Raw genomic sequence first — 16,226 nt, forward strand, 5'->3', positions numbered from 1 at the left:
TGTCACACTGAAGGCATTATTCCATTATTCCCATTACTCCCTGCGCCGTAATGGACAGGAGCAGGTGCTAAGGGCGCTTTAGGAACCCCTCTCTTTGTCTCACTTTCCCATGGAGAAGCGGATCTTATCAAGTCGGGGATTGGATGTTTAAGAGCGGCAGTGGACACAGTTTAGGAACATTTTTTTTTTTTTTTGATTTTTTTTTTTTTTGCATTCATTCACATTACATTACAAGTTATTTAGCTGATGATTTTTTCCAAAGCGACTTAGAGTTGATTAGACTCAGCAGGGGACAATCCTCCCTGGAGCAATGTTGGGTTAAGGGCCTTGCTCAGGGGCCCAACAGCTCCGATCTTAGCACAGATCTTACCGTTATCTTTGCAAGCCCAGTTTACGAACCACTGTGCCACATTTTAAAAGCAAATATGATGGAAGCATTTGAGAATTCTTATTGGCCTGGTGATACAGAGAGGGAATATGCGGTTGGTTAGGTTCAGAATTTTTGGAAACAAAATGTAGAAACACAGTCGATAAGTTTGGTTCGGATGATGCTTATGATGGATTCGGTGTTTCATTCTTAACTATTATCGTTTTGTCGAAAGGATAAAAAAGATACTAGTTAAAGAAACGGTACTAGTTTGTGGGAAAAATATTCAAGTCTAGATTTGAAGTTGTTTGCGCAAGTTGGCGAATGATCCAGGCTGTGAAAATCTGCTCTTTTTTTCCTGAGTCCTCCTGCATGCAGGGCACGGCCCAGCTGTAATTAATGTAAACGTCCGCCGCGCGCGTTATAGTGCGGTGTCAGAGGTTTACGACGACGCTTCTGCATAACTTACGACTGCTCATTAGCCCCAGCGGCAGAGCGGCCTTGATGAGGCCGGAGAAGATGGGGCCGTTAACACAAAATGGCCGCCCAGCTGCATCGCCGCCTTCCATATGTGGCCAAGGAACCTTCCGCGTCACGTCGTCTGACGACTGGTTCAGAGAGAAACTCTCATCCAGTTTCTATGTCCTGAGGCGTGTCCGGTTCTTTACTCTGTCCCATTCGTAACCAGTACGTGTGAAGTTAAAAAACTATTCGTTTTGTAAACAAAAGTAAATGCAGGATACCTGAAGAAAATACTCAATATGGTATGGAACATTACCTCTGCAGCACAAAAATGAACATTCTCCTACCTACTAGGTGCCATTTTGTAATTAATGCACAAATGAATACAATACGTTTCACATCGGCACTGTTCTACCGATTTGGTTTAGATGTGTAATTGAATTGCTTTTGTGTAGAAAACTTCAGTGACTTGAGCGCTTCATTCTGCAGCTGTGCTTTTATACTGAGAGAGCATAAGTTGGTGAGAGGCGCACTACATTAAAACGTTATGCTGCTGAACAGATAGGCACACTTCAGTGGGAGATAATCCTGCTGCCAGACTGCAGTGTGAGATCTTGTTGCTATGCCTTTATAAGAGGGATAATCCCATTGTGATGAGCCCGTAGCTGTAGGAAGTCGCACCATTGTCCGGACAGGCCCAGGGCAGTGAGACGCCATGCAGCGTTAAGGCTCGTCTACCGCACGCTAACAGTGGACTCCACGCGTATGTGGAACGTAGAAGCAATACGACACGTGACTTTTGTGTCTTACTTTGTGTTTCTTGCTGTGTGTCTCGAGTGGGATTTCAAACCGAGTTAATTTGTTATACCGTTTTCTGTCAGTCATGGATAAGTCATAATGTTTTCCTGAGTTCTGAAATGAGAGGCAATATTGGTTATTTATATTTCATTATGAAAGCAGCCTTATTTATTGCATCAAAAAAGTACTATGGAAAAAAAGAAAAAAGTGCTGATACAAAGTTTTTTTGTTTTTGTTTTTTTGTCTTTCCTACTATCAGTTTTTGTCATGTTTAATTCTTAGACTTAGACTTAGCTTCTCCCAGGTGGTCTTATATTAGCCCTAAAAGCTTTTACAATGATTAATCTCCACCCTAACTCCTTTCTGTTGCGTACTTATGTGTTAAAATGGTCCCCACATCAGACTTATTATTGCTTTTTGAGATTAGATTGTTGCCTTTATACACAAAATGAAAAATTAATGTAAAATTGATCAGTCTTTAAGTTATTACCTGCACTCAATAGAATATGCCCGCATACACAGAAAGTTGGATCCAATTCATAGTTTGTTTTTATGGAATTATTGACACAGCTGCTAAGGCAGAAGAACACATTGTTGAAACTCATCTAATCCGCTGTGATCACGCCAAATAATTTAAATCCGATTTGGTAAAAACAGTTTAATCATCATAAAGTCAAATATTTAACAGTGAAAGGATAAACTGCCCCAGTTACACCCCCTGCTTTGTGCAGTAATGGCTGGTGGAAAATGTCATTCATTTTCATTAGCAGTGGGAATCCGCCGTTTCAATGCTGTCCACATTATCTGATCTGGTCCCGAAGCCCTTGTTGCAAACATTGAAGGGTGGATCCATTGGAGAAATCAAGCATGCGGTTCAGCATTTAGATTCAGCCTCCCATATGTCCAGCTCACACGCCATGCTGGAGATTGCTCCCTTCACTTCTAGTCTGTGTAATTTGATCAGCATTTCCTTTGTGTTTGGTGGCTGGAGGCCTATCCCAGCATGCAGTGGGCGGGAGGCAGGAATACACTCTGGACACGTCGCCAATCCATTGCAGGGCCGACACACCATTGACTCACGCACTCACACAATTTAGAATCTCCAATTAGCCTAGCCTGCATGTCTTTGGACTGGGCGAGGCAATACCCAGAGGAAACCAACTCGGACTCAGGGAGAACATGCTAACAGAAAATGCGTTTGAACCCAGGACCTTCTTGCTGTGATGCGACAGGGCTATCAACTGCACCACCGTGCCACCCATTACAAACTTAAGTCACTGAATTTAAAAACCATAAATCATCTTTTCTTGTAAGAGACCGGACTGAGACTGGAGCTTCCGCCTCTGCGCCCGAGCGGCTCTTTGTGATCCTGCCCAGTGGAGCAGTCACTGGAACCGGCGCACAGCGACGGAAATGAGGTCAAACCGGACCCCGGTCCCCCCGTGATGCCACTCAAGAAAACACTTTCGCACGGCAGTTCATGGCTGAGCATATTTTTCTGGCGAAATGGCTGCAGGTGCAGCGGGCCGCTGAATGCGGCTGCGAACGGAAATGTGCTTAACCCTCAGCTCCCGCCCGAGTCAATGAGATTCTCCGCGCGCGGTCTTGACCGCATTACCCACATCGACGGATGTGGTCTTTCGCCCTCACGGAAAGTTACCGGAACCTTCCATGGCGTCCGCGAGCCGGGCTTCGCCAAACGTGCGCTCAGACGGCAGAAACCGAGAGTCTCGCACACCTCTCCCTGCGCGTAGCGGTGTTAGCATTCATCAGGTAAATGATTTCCTCTGTAGGGTTTCAATTTGCAGAAAGAAGGAAATAAGACTCTCAGTTAATTACTCTGGTCATGTTGCCGTTTCCGCCTTATTCACACCGTTTATTCATTCCCTGTGCTCCGGTCCCCCAACACGCTTGTTCTCTCTCGCTAAATTAAATAAAACAAATAAGACTCTTTTTTTTTTTTTTTTTTTACAGACGACCGCTGGGTGTTTGTTTCTCCGTGACGGCAGTATTGGTTACGTCTTGAGCTGACGCTCGATATAAACCCAGCGCCAGTCATCATTCAATATGCAAAGCCAATCAGCCGTGGCCGTTACCATATATCGTGGATAGGAGGATTGTTTAAAAGATGAATCTGGGCTGTATTTAGCTGTTGCGACACGCCATAGCTCAATGGGGTTTTATTTGTTTGTGGTTTTTTTGTCGGGGAGGAGGGATGTTTTGACAGGAAAGAAACTCATTACAGGAGACAGAGAGTGGGGCGCGTCCAGAGTAAATAAGCTGCATTCTGTCGAAGCCTCGGCGAGCCGATCGAGGGGAGAGCGATCGACCTTTAAATCCACAGCCGACTCAGTCAGCTCTCTACTTTCGTTTTAAAGCGCTCCGTTACAAACCGCGTGTCTGAGCCCATGGGTGGGTCTTCAGAGGGGTGTAGCGGGGTTTGGGTGGGGCACCAGGCGTGTGTGTGTGTGTGTGTGTGTGTGTGTTATATCCCCTCTGAGCATTCACACATTAAAACTAAATTGCATTGGCTGCACAGAATGAAATATCATGTTTTTTTTTTCATATTTGACTCCACTTTGGGTACGTTGTCTTGCAGAATGCATCCCGAAGATATATTCACCCGTTAACATGCATCTGGGTTTAGAAATGTGCAAATCCCCATTTTACTTGTGAACAAGAAGACTCACGCCCAACTATGGACAATCAAAGAAGCGGTGTGCAAACATTCAAAAAGGCAATTCTCTTTGATGCTTAATTACTTCAGCAGAATACAGCCACTGCTTAGGCACCGTGTGCCTTTGCTCAAAGCCCTTTTTTAAAATGGTAAAGATGAGAGAGAGAATTTTTCACTGAACTCCCACTGACTTTTTCCCCACAGAGAGACACAGGACTCGGATGGTGGTTGGTTTAAAGCACAGCCTGTCAGACAGGTGTGTAATATAGATCTCAGCTGGTAAATGAATACGGATGGTGTTTGTGTGTTCTCATTCCGAGGCCTCTTCCCTGTGGACGCAGAGCGTAGTGTTGGGAGAAGCACTGTTAATGAGGTCATCCGGAGGGTTACGCCTTCTGTGGAAATCTTTGAGTGAGCCACAGGCCGCCATTTTGTTTCTGCTCCGAAGTGGTATTTTCCTTCACCTCATTAGGGTGGAAACTGACATGAAATTGTAATTTATTATGCCTTAAATTGGTTTGTTTTGTTAAAAAATGTTGGGAATCTCAATGAGCGAAAGCAAGAGTTTAGGCGTCTAGAGTGGTGGAAATGGGTTGTGTTGTTTTGACATGAATTGACTTTTCACCATTAAAATGTTCACTGGAATGGTCCGAGTTGAGGTGGGGTGAACTCTTTTCTGTGCTTCCCCCACAAATAATGATTCAAGTAGCACTAGCCAGAAGTTTTTATCAGTGTAAAGTAAATAAACTAGAATTGTGTCACTTTGCTTGGCCGCTGGCTGGTCATTTAAGATTAGCGGTTTGATTTGAGCACAGCTTGGGACACGGTGTTTGTTTCACGCTTCATAGGCACAGGAACTTGTGTGCTTTTCCGTAATCGCACCGGGGAAAATAATAAAATGGCAGTCAGACGATGGCCGCATTCGATTCCCTCATATGCACTTTGTTCGCAGGTAATTTTACGGAGATGCTTATCTCTGAAATAACATCACGGTTTGATTCCTCTTTTTAATCTGCTGTTGATAAAATCGCGGGTTGGATTCCAGGGGAGCCAGCCGATTGAATCGGGCTGCTGTTGAACTGGCGGTGGAGTGCGTTTCTGTGATCTCTCTGAATGGGGCGGCGATGCGCTCAGATTGAGTTTTCCTGTGCCGGAGATACGCTGCGGAGCGGCTTTTGATGATGTCGCCGGCGGCCGCGCACGGAAGCTGACCACGGTAGCGATGAGGTGACGAACGTTATTCGTCCCTGTTGCTGCTGCGGTCTGAGGGCCGGCCCCGTCTCGTTGTGCCACAGCAACGTTCCTGTCGCCAGGGGGGGCTGCAGTCGGCCTGCGGAGGGTCTGTGTGAAGAGGGGGACCCCCTGTGGAGGAAGAGGAGGAAGGGGCTAGTGGCACAAGGGCAGAGGCTCCCCTGCCCTGCAAAACCTGAGCACTAACTGTTTTAGTCTTTTATAAAGACTTAGCATCTTGTTTATTTTACCTTTGTGCTAAATAAGACAAAAATATTGCCAGTAAGGTAAGAGAACTTTCACTTCTCAAGCGAACATGAACTTATAACTGGCTAATATTTTCTACTGGAGAGAAGAAACCAAGATCTTATTATTAGAGGACTAGGAGACCGGAGCAATAAGACAGCCTACAAATTTGTCTCCAAACTGTGCGAAAGTGTGGGCTGAAGTTGGTTAAAAAGGCTATGTTATGATTCCCTTTAGCGTTTTGCTAAATGTCAGGGGTCCATGAATGCAATTATAAGTGCACAGGGTCAAAAGAACATAAATGCTGTAGCTAGACTCTACTGCCCAAATACATTTCATTAGGTGGGAAATGAGCTGATTTAAAAAATGTTTCTCCCCCTCCAGTGGGCTAGTTGAGCGGGCAGTGTACGAATGTGGTTCAGAAGTCTTCAAATATTTACGCCTGGGAATTGTATCGGTGGCAAAAGAAAAAAAACCAAAACAAACCCTCTTCATGTCTTTGATAAGGTCAGTCTCCTGTCTGCGTGTGAACGGGTGTGTGGTCTGTAATGAAGGCCGGGGCTCGGGAGTCATGGTTGGGGGGGAGGGATGAGTCTGTATGGCGCTCGCAGTGTTAATTGTAATCAGCACCGAGCTGTCATCAGCAGGTCTCCTTCAGTCTTCCCCCCTGCTGATTGGGGGCATTGTTAGACCCGTGGGCTCGTGAAGGAACCGGAGTAAGAGGAAGATCTATAAAAGCATCGGGAAGGAACACCTGGTCTTCCTCTGCGGCCGGAGTCCTCCTCCAGCGACGGTCGGGTTAATTACGGAAACGCGTTAGCGCAGGCGGTGAAGGGTCAGCGAAGGAGAGGACAGGTTTTAATCAGCCGAACGGAGAGGACATCGGTTCAGCCGTGCAGAGCTTCTCGGACGATTTGGCAGGATGACTCATCACGTCTCTGCTCGGTTCGACCAATTAAGACGACATTGATTCTGTTCTTAATAACAACCACGTTCTTAGAAATGGTTCCACAGAGCATGCTGTGTTGAATAAGTCCAGTCATTCAGGATACGAAGATCGTATTTACCATTTGAAGAGTAGGTTTCAGGTGAGAACATTCTGATCACGTATTTGTGATTTTGCACATTTAAAGATGGTAGTCAAGGAATCAAGACAGCTGACCCAGAAGAGTCATGCAGTTTAACCTGCAGGTCAGTCATAAACAGGCAGCTCTGGAGCCTGACTGGAGTGAAATCTAAATGCTTGGCCACTATGAGAAAAGTGTAAGAACATGAATTGTGTGATGAACCCCATGCAGTGAAGCTTAGTCTCTTTACTGTCAGTCACTGCAGTCCTGCTAGAAAATGCTGATTTTACATTGAGGAGGATGGGTTGTATGCAAATATTTATCCATCTCGCCATGAAGCCTCTGCATCATGGATCATCAAATCTGGCCCTCAAATCTAAATCCAGCCCTCGTTTTTTTTCTACCGGGTAATTAACTGAACAGTTAGTGTGAAGTCACAAGGCCAATCAGGAGCACTGTCTTCACACCTTACTCCCAGGTAAAGGCGGGGTGGAAAACCAACAGTTCTCAGCCCTTGGGGACTGTGATTTGACGATCCCTGCAATAAATCATCCCTCTCTCTCTCTCACACGTAAGGACTGCAGTGAGTGTTGTGCGTTGCCCCTTGAGGATAAATAAAGTTTCGTGAATCTGAATCTGAATCTGAGAGAATTTTGGGGCCTCCTGTTAGCCACAGGTATTCCCTCAGCTCTCTGTTGGGGGTAAATCTGTTCCTGGTTTTTTGTGTCTTTATTTTTGGTAATCCAGCTGCTGCACGGCGCAGAAGGTGGCCGAGGACACCTTCAGGAAGAGAAGACAAACAAACGGTTTTTGTGTGGAACGTGAGCGGCATTTTAAGACGGCCGGCTGGCAGGGCCGATGCTGAAGACAGCCTGAGACGGTCCCTGTGACCAGCCGCGTAAACCGCAAATATACGCACAAAATAATGAATTTAAAAAATGTGTGGTGAAGTTAAGCTAAGGAGGGGTTGAAGAAGTTATTTTTCCCTTGACGGTTATGCGAAGGCACAGGACGCCGTGTTTGGAAGGTGAGGAATTCTGAAACGTCCTGTGAGTGCGAAAGGAGCCAACGAATAAACAAGCATATGGCTGGAGTTTTTTTTTTTTTTAAGAGGGGGAGGGGGCGGTTACAGACAGCTGCGCTGGTTCCGAGCAGCCAAGCCGGTGTGGCATGTGACATTCAGAGCTCAATAATTAATCCAACTCAATTTACAGGTTTTTTTTCTTTCTTTTTTTTTTCTTCCCCTTTTTAAATTTTTAATTATTATTATCCCGTGTCGTCAACATTTTCCCAGTTCGCTTCTACAGTCTGCTGGCCAGGGCTCGGATATCATCCCCCTCAAATTAATTTTAATAATAGAAGGAGCTCATTAGGAGCCAATCACATGTGGCGACAATGCAGCGGAATTATAACCAGGCGCTCAGTGGCGCTCATGAATTATTGAAGTCACCTGATCTTATTAGCGCTGGTGGTTCTGCTGTACGGGCCTGCCTCTGTGCCCCCCTCCGGGCCGTTACCATGACAGGCCTTCTGACCTCCTGACCTTCACTAAAATTCTGTCCCAGTTTGCCCGCATCGACCGCACTGCCCACGTTCCGGAAGTTTGACCCCTTACCTGTGGAAATTAAATGCCGTAAATTCTGAAATGGTCCGTGGTCTTCTAGAGCGGTGGTTCCCAAAATGTCTGAGCCCACAACTCATTTTATGAGGAAATTTTATGTGGCCCATCTCTTAAAGTGATAGTTCACTTTCAGGATTTTTAAATGATCTGTTTGGCCCTGACAGGTTGTGTGTGCGATGAAGGATATCTCGGGTACTTATTTTCTGATTACTGCTAGCTTTATAGTGGTGGGTATCGGGGCATTCCTGGGTTTGTCTTCTTCATCAGGAAAATAAATTCAGTAACACATAAATGGCTTTCACAGGGAAGTTGTATGTGTGTATATGACCAGGTTGTTCTTCAAACAAATATGTTTATTTATATTTTATTTTCAGTTGGATCTATTTCCTATAGCCATGCGCCCACTGCTTGAGGAAACTGTATCACATAGTTCTATAGTATATCTGTACTAGTTCACAGGTCCTTGATAGTGAAGAGGCTGCATTGCGTCGGTAGGAAAGTAGTCCCGGCACAATGTAAAAACACAGTTTAACGTTTATAAATGGGAATAAGTGGTGTATGACGTGGGGGTGTTTGGACGGTTCGTTTGCTGGGAGATTCTCCCCCCGCCGGTGCTGCATGGCTCGGGGCTCGTGCCTGGCTTGTTTGGTCCGCAGTGCGTTTGATTACGGGGGCCGCCTCTGTGGGGCCGCCAGCGTGGGCGCTTTGAGCAGGAAGTGCTGACCTTTCTGATCACGCTGACAGAGTGCCCCAGAGCCCCGCACACCCCTCCAACAGGGGTTTACAGCAGGCTTTACACCGCCTCTGTTTTTCTGTTCTGAGACCCAGTCTGACCATAGCACACTCAAACACATGCACACACACACGCGCGCACACACACACACACACACACACAGGCAGGGACATATACACGCACTCACATACACCCTCACACACACACCCACAGGCAGGGACACATACACGCACTCACATACACCCTCACACGCGCTCACACACACACACACACAGGCAGGGACACATACACACTCACACACACACACACACACACACACACACACACACAGGCAGGGACGCATACACACACTCACATACACCCTCTCTCACACACACACACACACACACACACACAGGTAGGGACACATACACACACTCACATACACACACATACACAAGCGCGTGTACATATACATACATCTGCACACGCGTACGTACACACGCACACACGCACACGAACACACACAAACGCGCTTGCACGCACATGTACGTACGCGCACACACACACACACCCAGTCAGAGTCTACAGAGGCATGTTCGTCGCATGTGGTTCAGAAACTCCCTATTTCCTCAGATCCTGGCAGAATTCATTACAGATCAAAAGCCTTCCTTGTCAGTCCCAGGGAAGTTAGCTAATGCAATTTCACTAAGTCACTGACTGGGTTGATTGTGTTTGTGGGGGGGCTGCTATAATGTGTCACACCCTTGTTTTCCCCTGGGGGGGGGGGCTTGTGAAGGAGCAGTGCACCCGTGTGCCTAATCCAGGATTACACCGTGTGTCTGGGGAAATCTCCTGTTTCACATGTTCGCTCGCACGCTTTCGCACCTGCGTTTCGCACCCTACCTCCCCGCGAGCCCCGTCCTGGGACCTCGAGAGGCGCGGTCTGCGCCATGGGGCCATCCGCAGATACGGTTTCCGGAGCCTTCCGTCCGATCCCGCTCGTGGACTCTCCCGGAGTTCCGGCGTCGACGGGCCCCGACACCACCTGGCCTCCCCCAGCCAGCCGCCTCAGCCACGCCGAAGCGCAGTGCCTGGAAGGGCCCGCGACGGGCCGGAGACGTCTTTTTCGCCCGCGGTGTTTTTGGCGGGAGTGCTGCGCGAGGCGTGGCGAGGGCGTCTCGCGCCTGCCGTCCGCGCGCGACTCCGAGACGTGAGATAACTCTCACATCATCGCTTTTCATGCGGGGAAAAGAAAGAACATCCAAAAAGATTTGAAGCAATTCACAACACTGCTGGCTGTGTAAGAGCAGAAGCCTTTCATACACTTTCCACCTGCTGTTTCAGCCAACAGCCGTTGAGATATTGACGATGGCTATTAAAGAGAATGAAGCGCACTCAATATCAGTATTTCCGCTGCCCCCCTTTTCTGTTCTTCTGCACTGTGGTCTCTTTCTTTCTCTCTCTGTCCCCCTCATACTATTACAATAATAAACTTGTAGTACATTATGTGCTAAAAGGAGTCATTAAGATTGATAACTCGTGACATTAACACAAGGTAGAATATTTGTAATGGCTAACTCCTTTTGGATCTGTTGCAGATGGATGTGCTGTTTCTTTATGAGTTTATAATAAAATGCTGTTACCAGCCATCCAGCGCTCTCTCTCTCACTCTCTCTTTCTATCATTTTCTCTCAATTATGCATTCGAGTTAAAAATGCTTTATTGGCCGGAAACGATTTGCGTTATGAATTGTGATATTGCGAGAGCATTCGGCAGTAAATGCAAATCGCTGTACAAATGCTCGCATTTTAGATCAGTAAACACTGTAATTATCGGCACAATTTAAAAACACATCTCCGCATTTCAACAAATTGTCCAGTCGTGCAGTGGGAAGAGTGTACCACCCCTACTTTTCAGTTTGGTATCTGCCTGAATTTGTGAGACATTTACTTGGGCAAATCCATATCGAACCTGGGGGGGGAGGTGCTAAAGTGATCATTAAAGGACTTAATTGCACTATTAATGAGTGTCATGGGGAATGAGCTCGCACTCACAAGGTCACTGGACTGACGTTTCGCTGAAATTCTGATATCACGACCACTGTTTGTCCAGGTTTGTTTAAGGTACCTGTTAAATATGATATGATTGATATACAAAAAGTAAAAAAGGTGGTTTTTGCATGCCTATTAGCGTTGTTTCTCTTGTACAGTACCTGGGAAACATGCTTCATCATATATCGAGTTATGTGATGGTTTGATAACAATAATAATAAACTAATTTCATATCATACTGTATGTGCTTATATATATATCCCCTGAATGGTTGGCAGAATAATTGGGTACAGTTGTTCAAAATGATTGTCTTTAGATCTTGTTTTTTGGCCAGAAACATTAAATACAATGAGTACTTTTATATGTATTTCATATTTCTTCATAGACCAAAAGACCAGAAACGCAATCTTGCAGTATATTTTAATCATCAGTTGATGAGGTTGTGTAGGCATACAGTATTTGGCTGTGCTCTCGAGGGGATGAATGTGATTTCTTAAGACTTCGAGGGCCCCATTCATCTCTTAAGCCTGCCAGTTCATTTGTCTGCCTGGTAATGCTTAACAGATTGTTTTCTAATAGTCATCACCCATTCGGCGTATGCGCTCAGGGTTTGGTTTTTATTGGCTGATGAAACGATCCTGAGGACAGCGGTTCTCCATCAGTCAAGCCTGGAACTCTTAACTGTCACACTTTTAAATGCGCTTGCTCTTTGGTGCCCATTTATGAGTTTGTGCCAGAACAGAAAACACACATTTTTTTAAAAGTAGAGGGGTAGAAACCAGAGAAGTGTAGTCTTTTTTTTAGTTGTGTCAGTTTTTTTTAAACAAGCGTGTGTGTGTTTGCCTTTTATTTGTACGTATGCTTGTGTCTGTGTTCTTGCGTTCCAGGGATTTTGGAATGACAGAGGTGGTAAAATCAGCTTAGGGAGACTCTCTTCTGCCTCTCTCTCCTTCTCTCTCTTTCTCTCTCTCTCTCTCCCTCTCTCTCTCCTCTGCCCTAGTGAGAGAAGCAGCTTTGTTTTGGGGGTGTAATTGAGTCTTAATTAAATTGGCAGTGAGGAAAGGCATGAGAGAGAGAGAGGAGGAGAAAATTGGACGTGGGCTCCATTTCCACTTAGCAACAAGATTTGCTTTCCACTGCAGTGAGTTTCACGGAAACAATTGGAAAGAGTTGCAGACTGAAAGCTTTTAGATTCGGTAAAGAATCCTTTCTCTTTTTAAAGAGAACTCAGAATGCCGGTTCGGGAGTCTGAGAGATGATTTGTGGTCGTCAACAGAAGGTTTTCCATTAAAAAGGGCTGTAAATTGTAAAGAGCGGGAAAGCAGTGCTTTGGCCGAACTGTGGCGGTTATCTACTTGAATGCGGCGGTGGGTGGTAAATCAGAGAGTCGTACCCGGGGGATTGAAGCAGATATAGACCGGAGTTTATACGCAGATCGTTCCTTATATGGACCAGGCGCGTGACCAAACTGCACGGAAGCACGCCGAACTGAAGCGACCCGGAATATCAACCTCCGGGCACGGAGATGAACGCCATTGAATTACAGTGTGCGAATGTTTTGGGAACGTTTCCCGAGCGTTGCGTTATGGCGCACTCTGAAGCAGCACGGCACGTCGCCGCGGTTCCCACGCAACGAGCCCCGACAACCGCGTGGGTCCGAGAGCCGAAATGGCGAAAATGAGCGGGTTTGTAGCGTTCTCACGAACGGAGAGCTCCGCGCACCCACGGAATGGGCGCTCGCAGAAAGCGCTTGTTAAATGCGATCGAGGCATCGATTTTAAAACACACGGGGCGATTTGTTCTCATACACTTATTAAGGATAGACGTTGTGACGCGGGCGAGCGGGCCCCCCCCTCGGTGAGCAGCGGTGTGAGATCTAATGAATGACACTGTCGCACAGCGCCGTCAGACTGTATTTATATTCATTGGCCCGCTGGGACGTGCACAGTTTGCCATTCGGGGGTCCTTTTATTGACAGCGAGCGCGATTCCTCTAACCCCCCCTCTCCCGTCGATTATATCGATTACTTCAGGGTGGCTGGAGGTAATAAGGAGGCGCGCTCTTGATTTTCGGCCTTCTGCCTCAGCGAGTCGCACGGCAATGATTTTCTCATTAACCTGCTCTGTGTTGGGTTCGCTGGAGGCTCGTTCTGTAGCAGGGGCGGCCATTTTCCCATTAATCCGTGCGGCCGCTTCCGTTAATCAGAGGAGGTCGTTAGAGCGCGCCGCTGCGCCTCCCCGTTGGCCTTCCCCGCGCGGTCGCCACCGAGGCCACGGGAAAGGGGGGGTCTCCCCGCTACTCACGGACAGCTGGACGGAGAGGGGGAGGGACACTGAAAGAGAGACAGGATGGGGGGGGGGGGTTTGGAGGTGGTAGTTCCAGGTGAAGGGGCTGTTATCCCAACAGATAATATCACACTTGTCACACTTATTTGCTGACCTTTAGTGGTTATTACACTATGAACACTAATCTGCAGATGTGTCCTACACAGCTCACATCTTGACATAATATCCTATCACAGAGCTGAGATTATTTGCAGAAGCGAGTGCTGTGCAGTAAGCAGGACCCGGTGGAGTTCCCCTTGCAAACACGAGCCCCTGCTTCTCTACAACCCCCTGTTTCTGCCTTGACGAACCCAGGCTCCTTATTTAAAAGTGTGTTTCCCTTAGGAACACAAGCCCCTTCTCTAAAGGCCCTGTTTCTCCCTGCCCTTTCAGGGGGAGCGGACGATAACCTGATCGAAGGAGGGGAGATGAAGTTTGTGTGCAAGCCGGGAGCAAGGAACATCACCGTCATCTTCCAGCCTCTGCTCAGGTAGGACATCTTACGGCTCGTGTTCCATTTCTCTTTCTCTTTAACAAAATGGAGGCACAGGTATACCTTGTTTTCTTCTTTTCGAATGGGGGATGGAGGGGGAAAGAGGCTAAGAGTCTTGGTTAAACTTGCCATTTGGCTGGCTTAACCGGTGTGTTTAGAGCTGAGGTACCATGGGACTGTATGAGTAACTCAGCTGCAACTGTTGGCCTTGCCTTCTTCTCCTTTAGATGTTTCAACAGGGTTGGAATCAGTTCAGAATGAAACCTTACGTCTTACTGAATTCCAGTTCAGCCCCTGAATTATTGAGGTGGCTTTTGAATTTGAATTGGGATGTGAATTAATTTGAATGGAAGGAAGTTTGAGAGAGGAGAGTTTTTGTTTTGTTAACTGTCAGCAGCGCCTCGCTTGCTTTGTTGTGTCTGTCCTTGGGCTGCTTGGAGAAGCCTTTTGGACTGCCAATGTTTTGGCGGACTGTGACTAAGCTTTCTTTCTGTCAGACTGCAAAATTGCGCGTTTAAGGAAAACGAATGTGCTTTTCCCCCTGTGGATGTTTTTCTAAAGTAAACAAAGTAGGGAAAATAAAGATTTGTGTGGCTGCGGGTGGCTCATCCTGTTAAGGCCCTGTTCTAGTGTCTGTAAGTCCAGACCGTGCCAGTTCCAACTGTGTCTGGTGACACACTCATCCATTGCCATGGTCGGGAGGACTTCATTCAGCTGGGATGACGTTTGGCTCTTTCCAATCGCCTATTTTTCACATATTTTATTATTTTCCTTGCTCCTTTTCCTACCCCTAGCTCCACCCATTGGGAGACGCTAGAAAAAGAGGCGAGAAAAGGAAGTGAAGGTAGAGAAATCTTGGCAAATGGAATGTCCTTGCTCCTTCAAATGTCCGTTCAAAGTCACGTCAGTTACAGACTTGGCAGATGCGTGGTAGATGGGGACAGGTGGATACACAGGTCGATCATTTATACGTCACATTTTCTGAAAAAATACTTCCGCGAAGCATACACTCATGTTTCTGTGCTCAAAGGAATATTTGGAGTTCCTAACTTTCACTTCCAGGTCCTCAAAGGAACATTTAACTGGTTGGAATGTCCTTAAAGATGGTGGACCTTGATCGATTTCCGCGTCAGGAGCAAGAAAAGAAAAAAAGTGGTCGAAGATAAGCGATTGGATTGAGCCCATTGGCTCGTTGCTCACTAGAGTGCTTCTCCACTCCCTCTTGAACCTAAAGCAGAGCAGCGTTCAGCTCAAGTAGCAATTGAGTCTGCACGTCTCCCTTGGGACTATATCACTGAACATCGATCCTTGACCCTTGCCCTTGTGTTTCCATTAAAGATTGTAGGTTAGAGTAAAGCACTCTGCATCTTCAAAGCCATTGGGCCCTATATGAGTGATGCACAAAATGAATGTATGCAATATATAAACGTATGTGGTTTATTTCAATCAATTAGATCTAGTTTATACTTCAGAGGCGATTATGATTTAATAGAATTCGATAACATGTTATGAAAATAATCAGTCATTTAGTTTCTATATTCTTAAGATATTCAAGATATCCCAAGGTATTCCATTCCATTGGATTACAGTTCCAATTCGCCAGTTTCTTGGTGCATTCTAATTGAATTCCAAATTGACCCTGACCCAGATTCATGCAAACACAATTAAACACTTTCCCTTGGGTTCTGACCTATGTACAAAGTCACATTCAGAGAAATGTTTTGTCGTGGGACACGGTAAGAAAAAAGGCGAAGGGGTTTAATTAAACTGTACAACATGAGTTATGCTGATAACAATGTGCACAGGACTCGGCCCAAGATCTCAAAGGAGCTCACTCTGCCCTGTGCAGCCTCACTTCCTGTTTTTCCACAGCATATATACAGCGTACAGCACAGCACAGCATACATCGTAGCATTCGCCAAGTGTAGCATAACATAGCATACAGCATAGGATAAGCAGAGCATAGCATAGCATATGCCTAGCATAGCATAGCATAGCATACAGCATAGTTTACAACACAGGTCACAGTGCACCGCGGACAGGCCCAGCGGAGCCTGTACCATTGATCCCGCGTGATCGTTCCCTCTCTCTCCCTGACCCAGTCACTCACAGACAGCTCTGTCAGCTCCCTGCCCATACGCTCATCCATTCTCCTCCATCATCGCTGCGGCCCGC

At 46.5% G+C, this 16,226-nt stretch overlaps 1 protein-coding gene across 1 annotated transcript in view; it reads left to right on the forward strand.

Annotated features, from left to right (window-relative positions):
• exoc4 (exocyst complex component 4) overlaps positions 1–16,226 on the forward strand; it is a 155,824-nt gene that overhangs the window by 46,330 nt on the left and 93,268 nt on the right. The window contains exon 10 of the mRNA XM_061253074.1: positions 13,952–14,048. Coding sequence (XP_061109058.1) covers positions 13,952–14,048 — 97 coding nt within the window. The remainder of the gene's footprint in view (positions 1–13,951; positions 14,049–16,226) is intronic.

Source organism: Conger conger, chromosome 8, assembly GCF_963514075.1.
Source record: "Conger conger chromosome 8, fConCon1.1, whole genome shotgun sequence".
Lineage (NCBI taxonomy): Eukaryota > Metazoa > Chordata > Actinopteri > Anguilliformes > Congridae > Conger > Conger conger.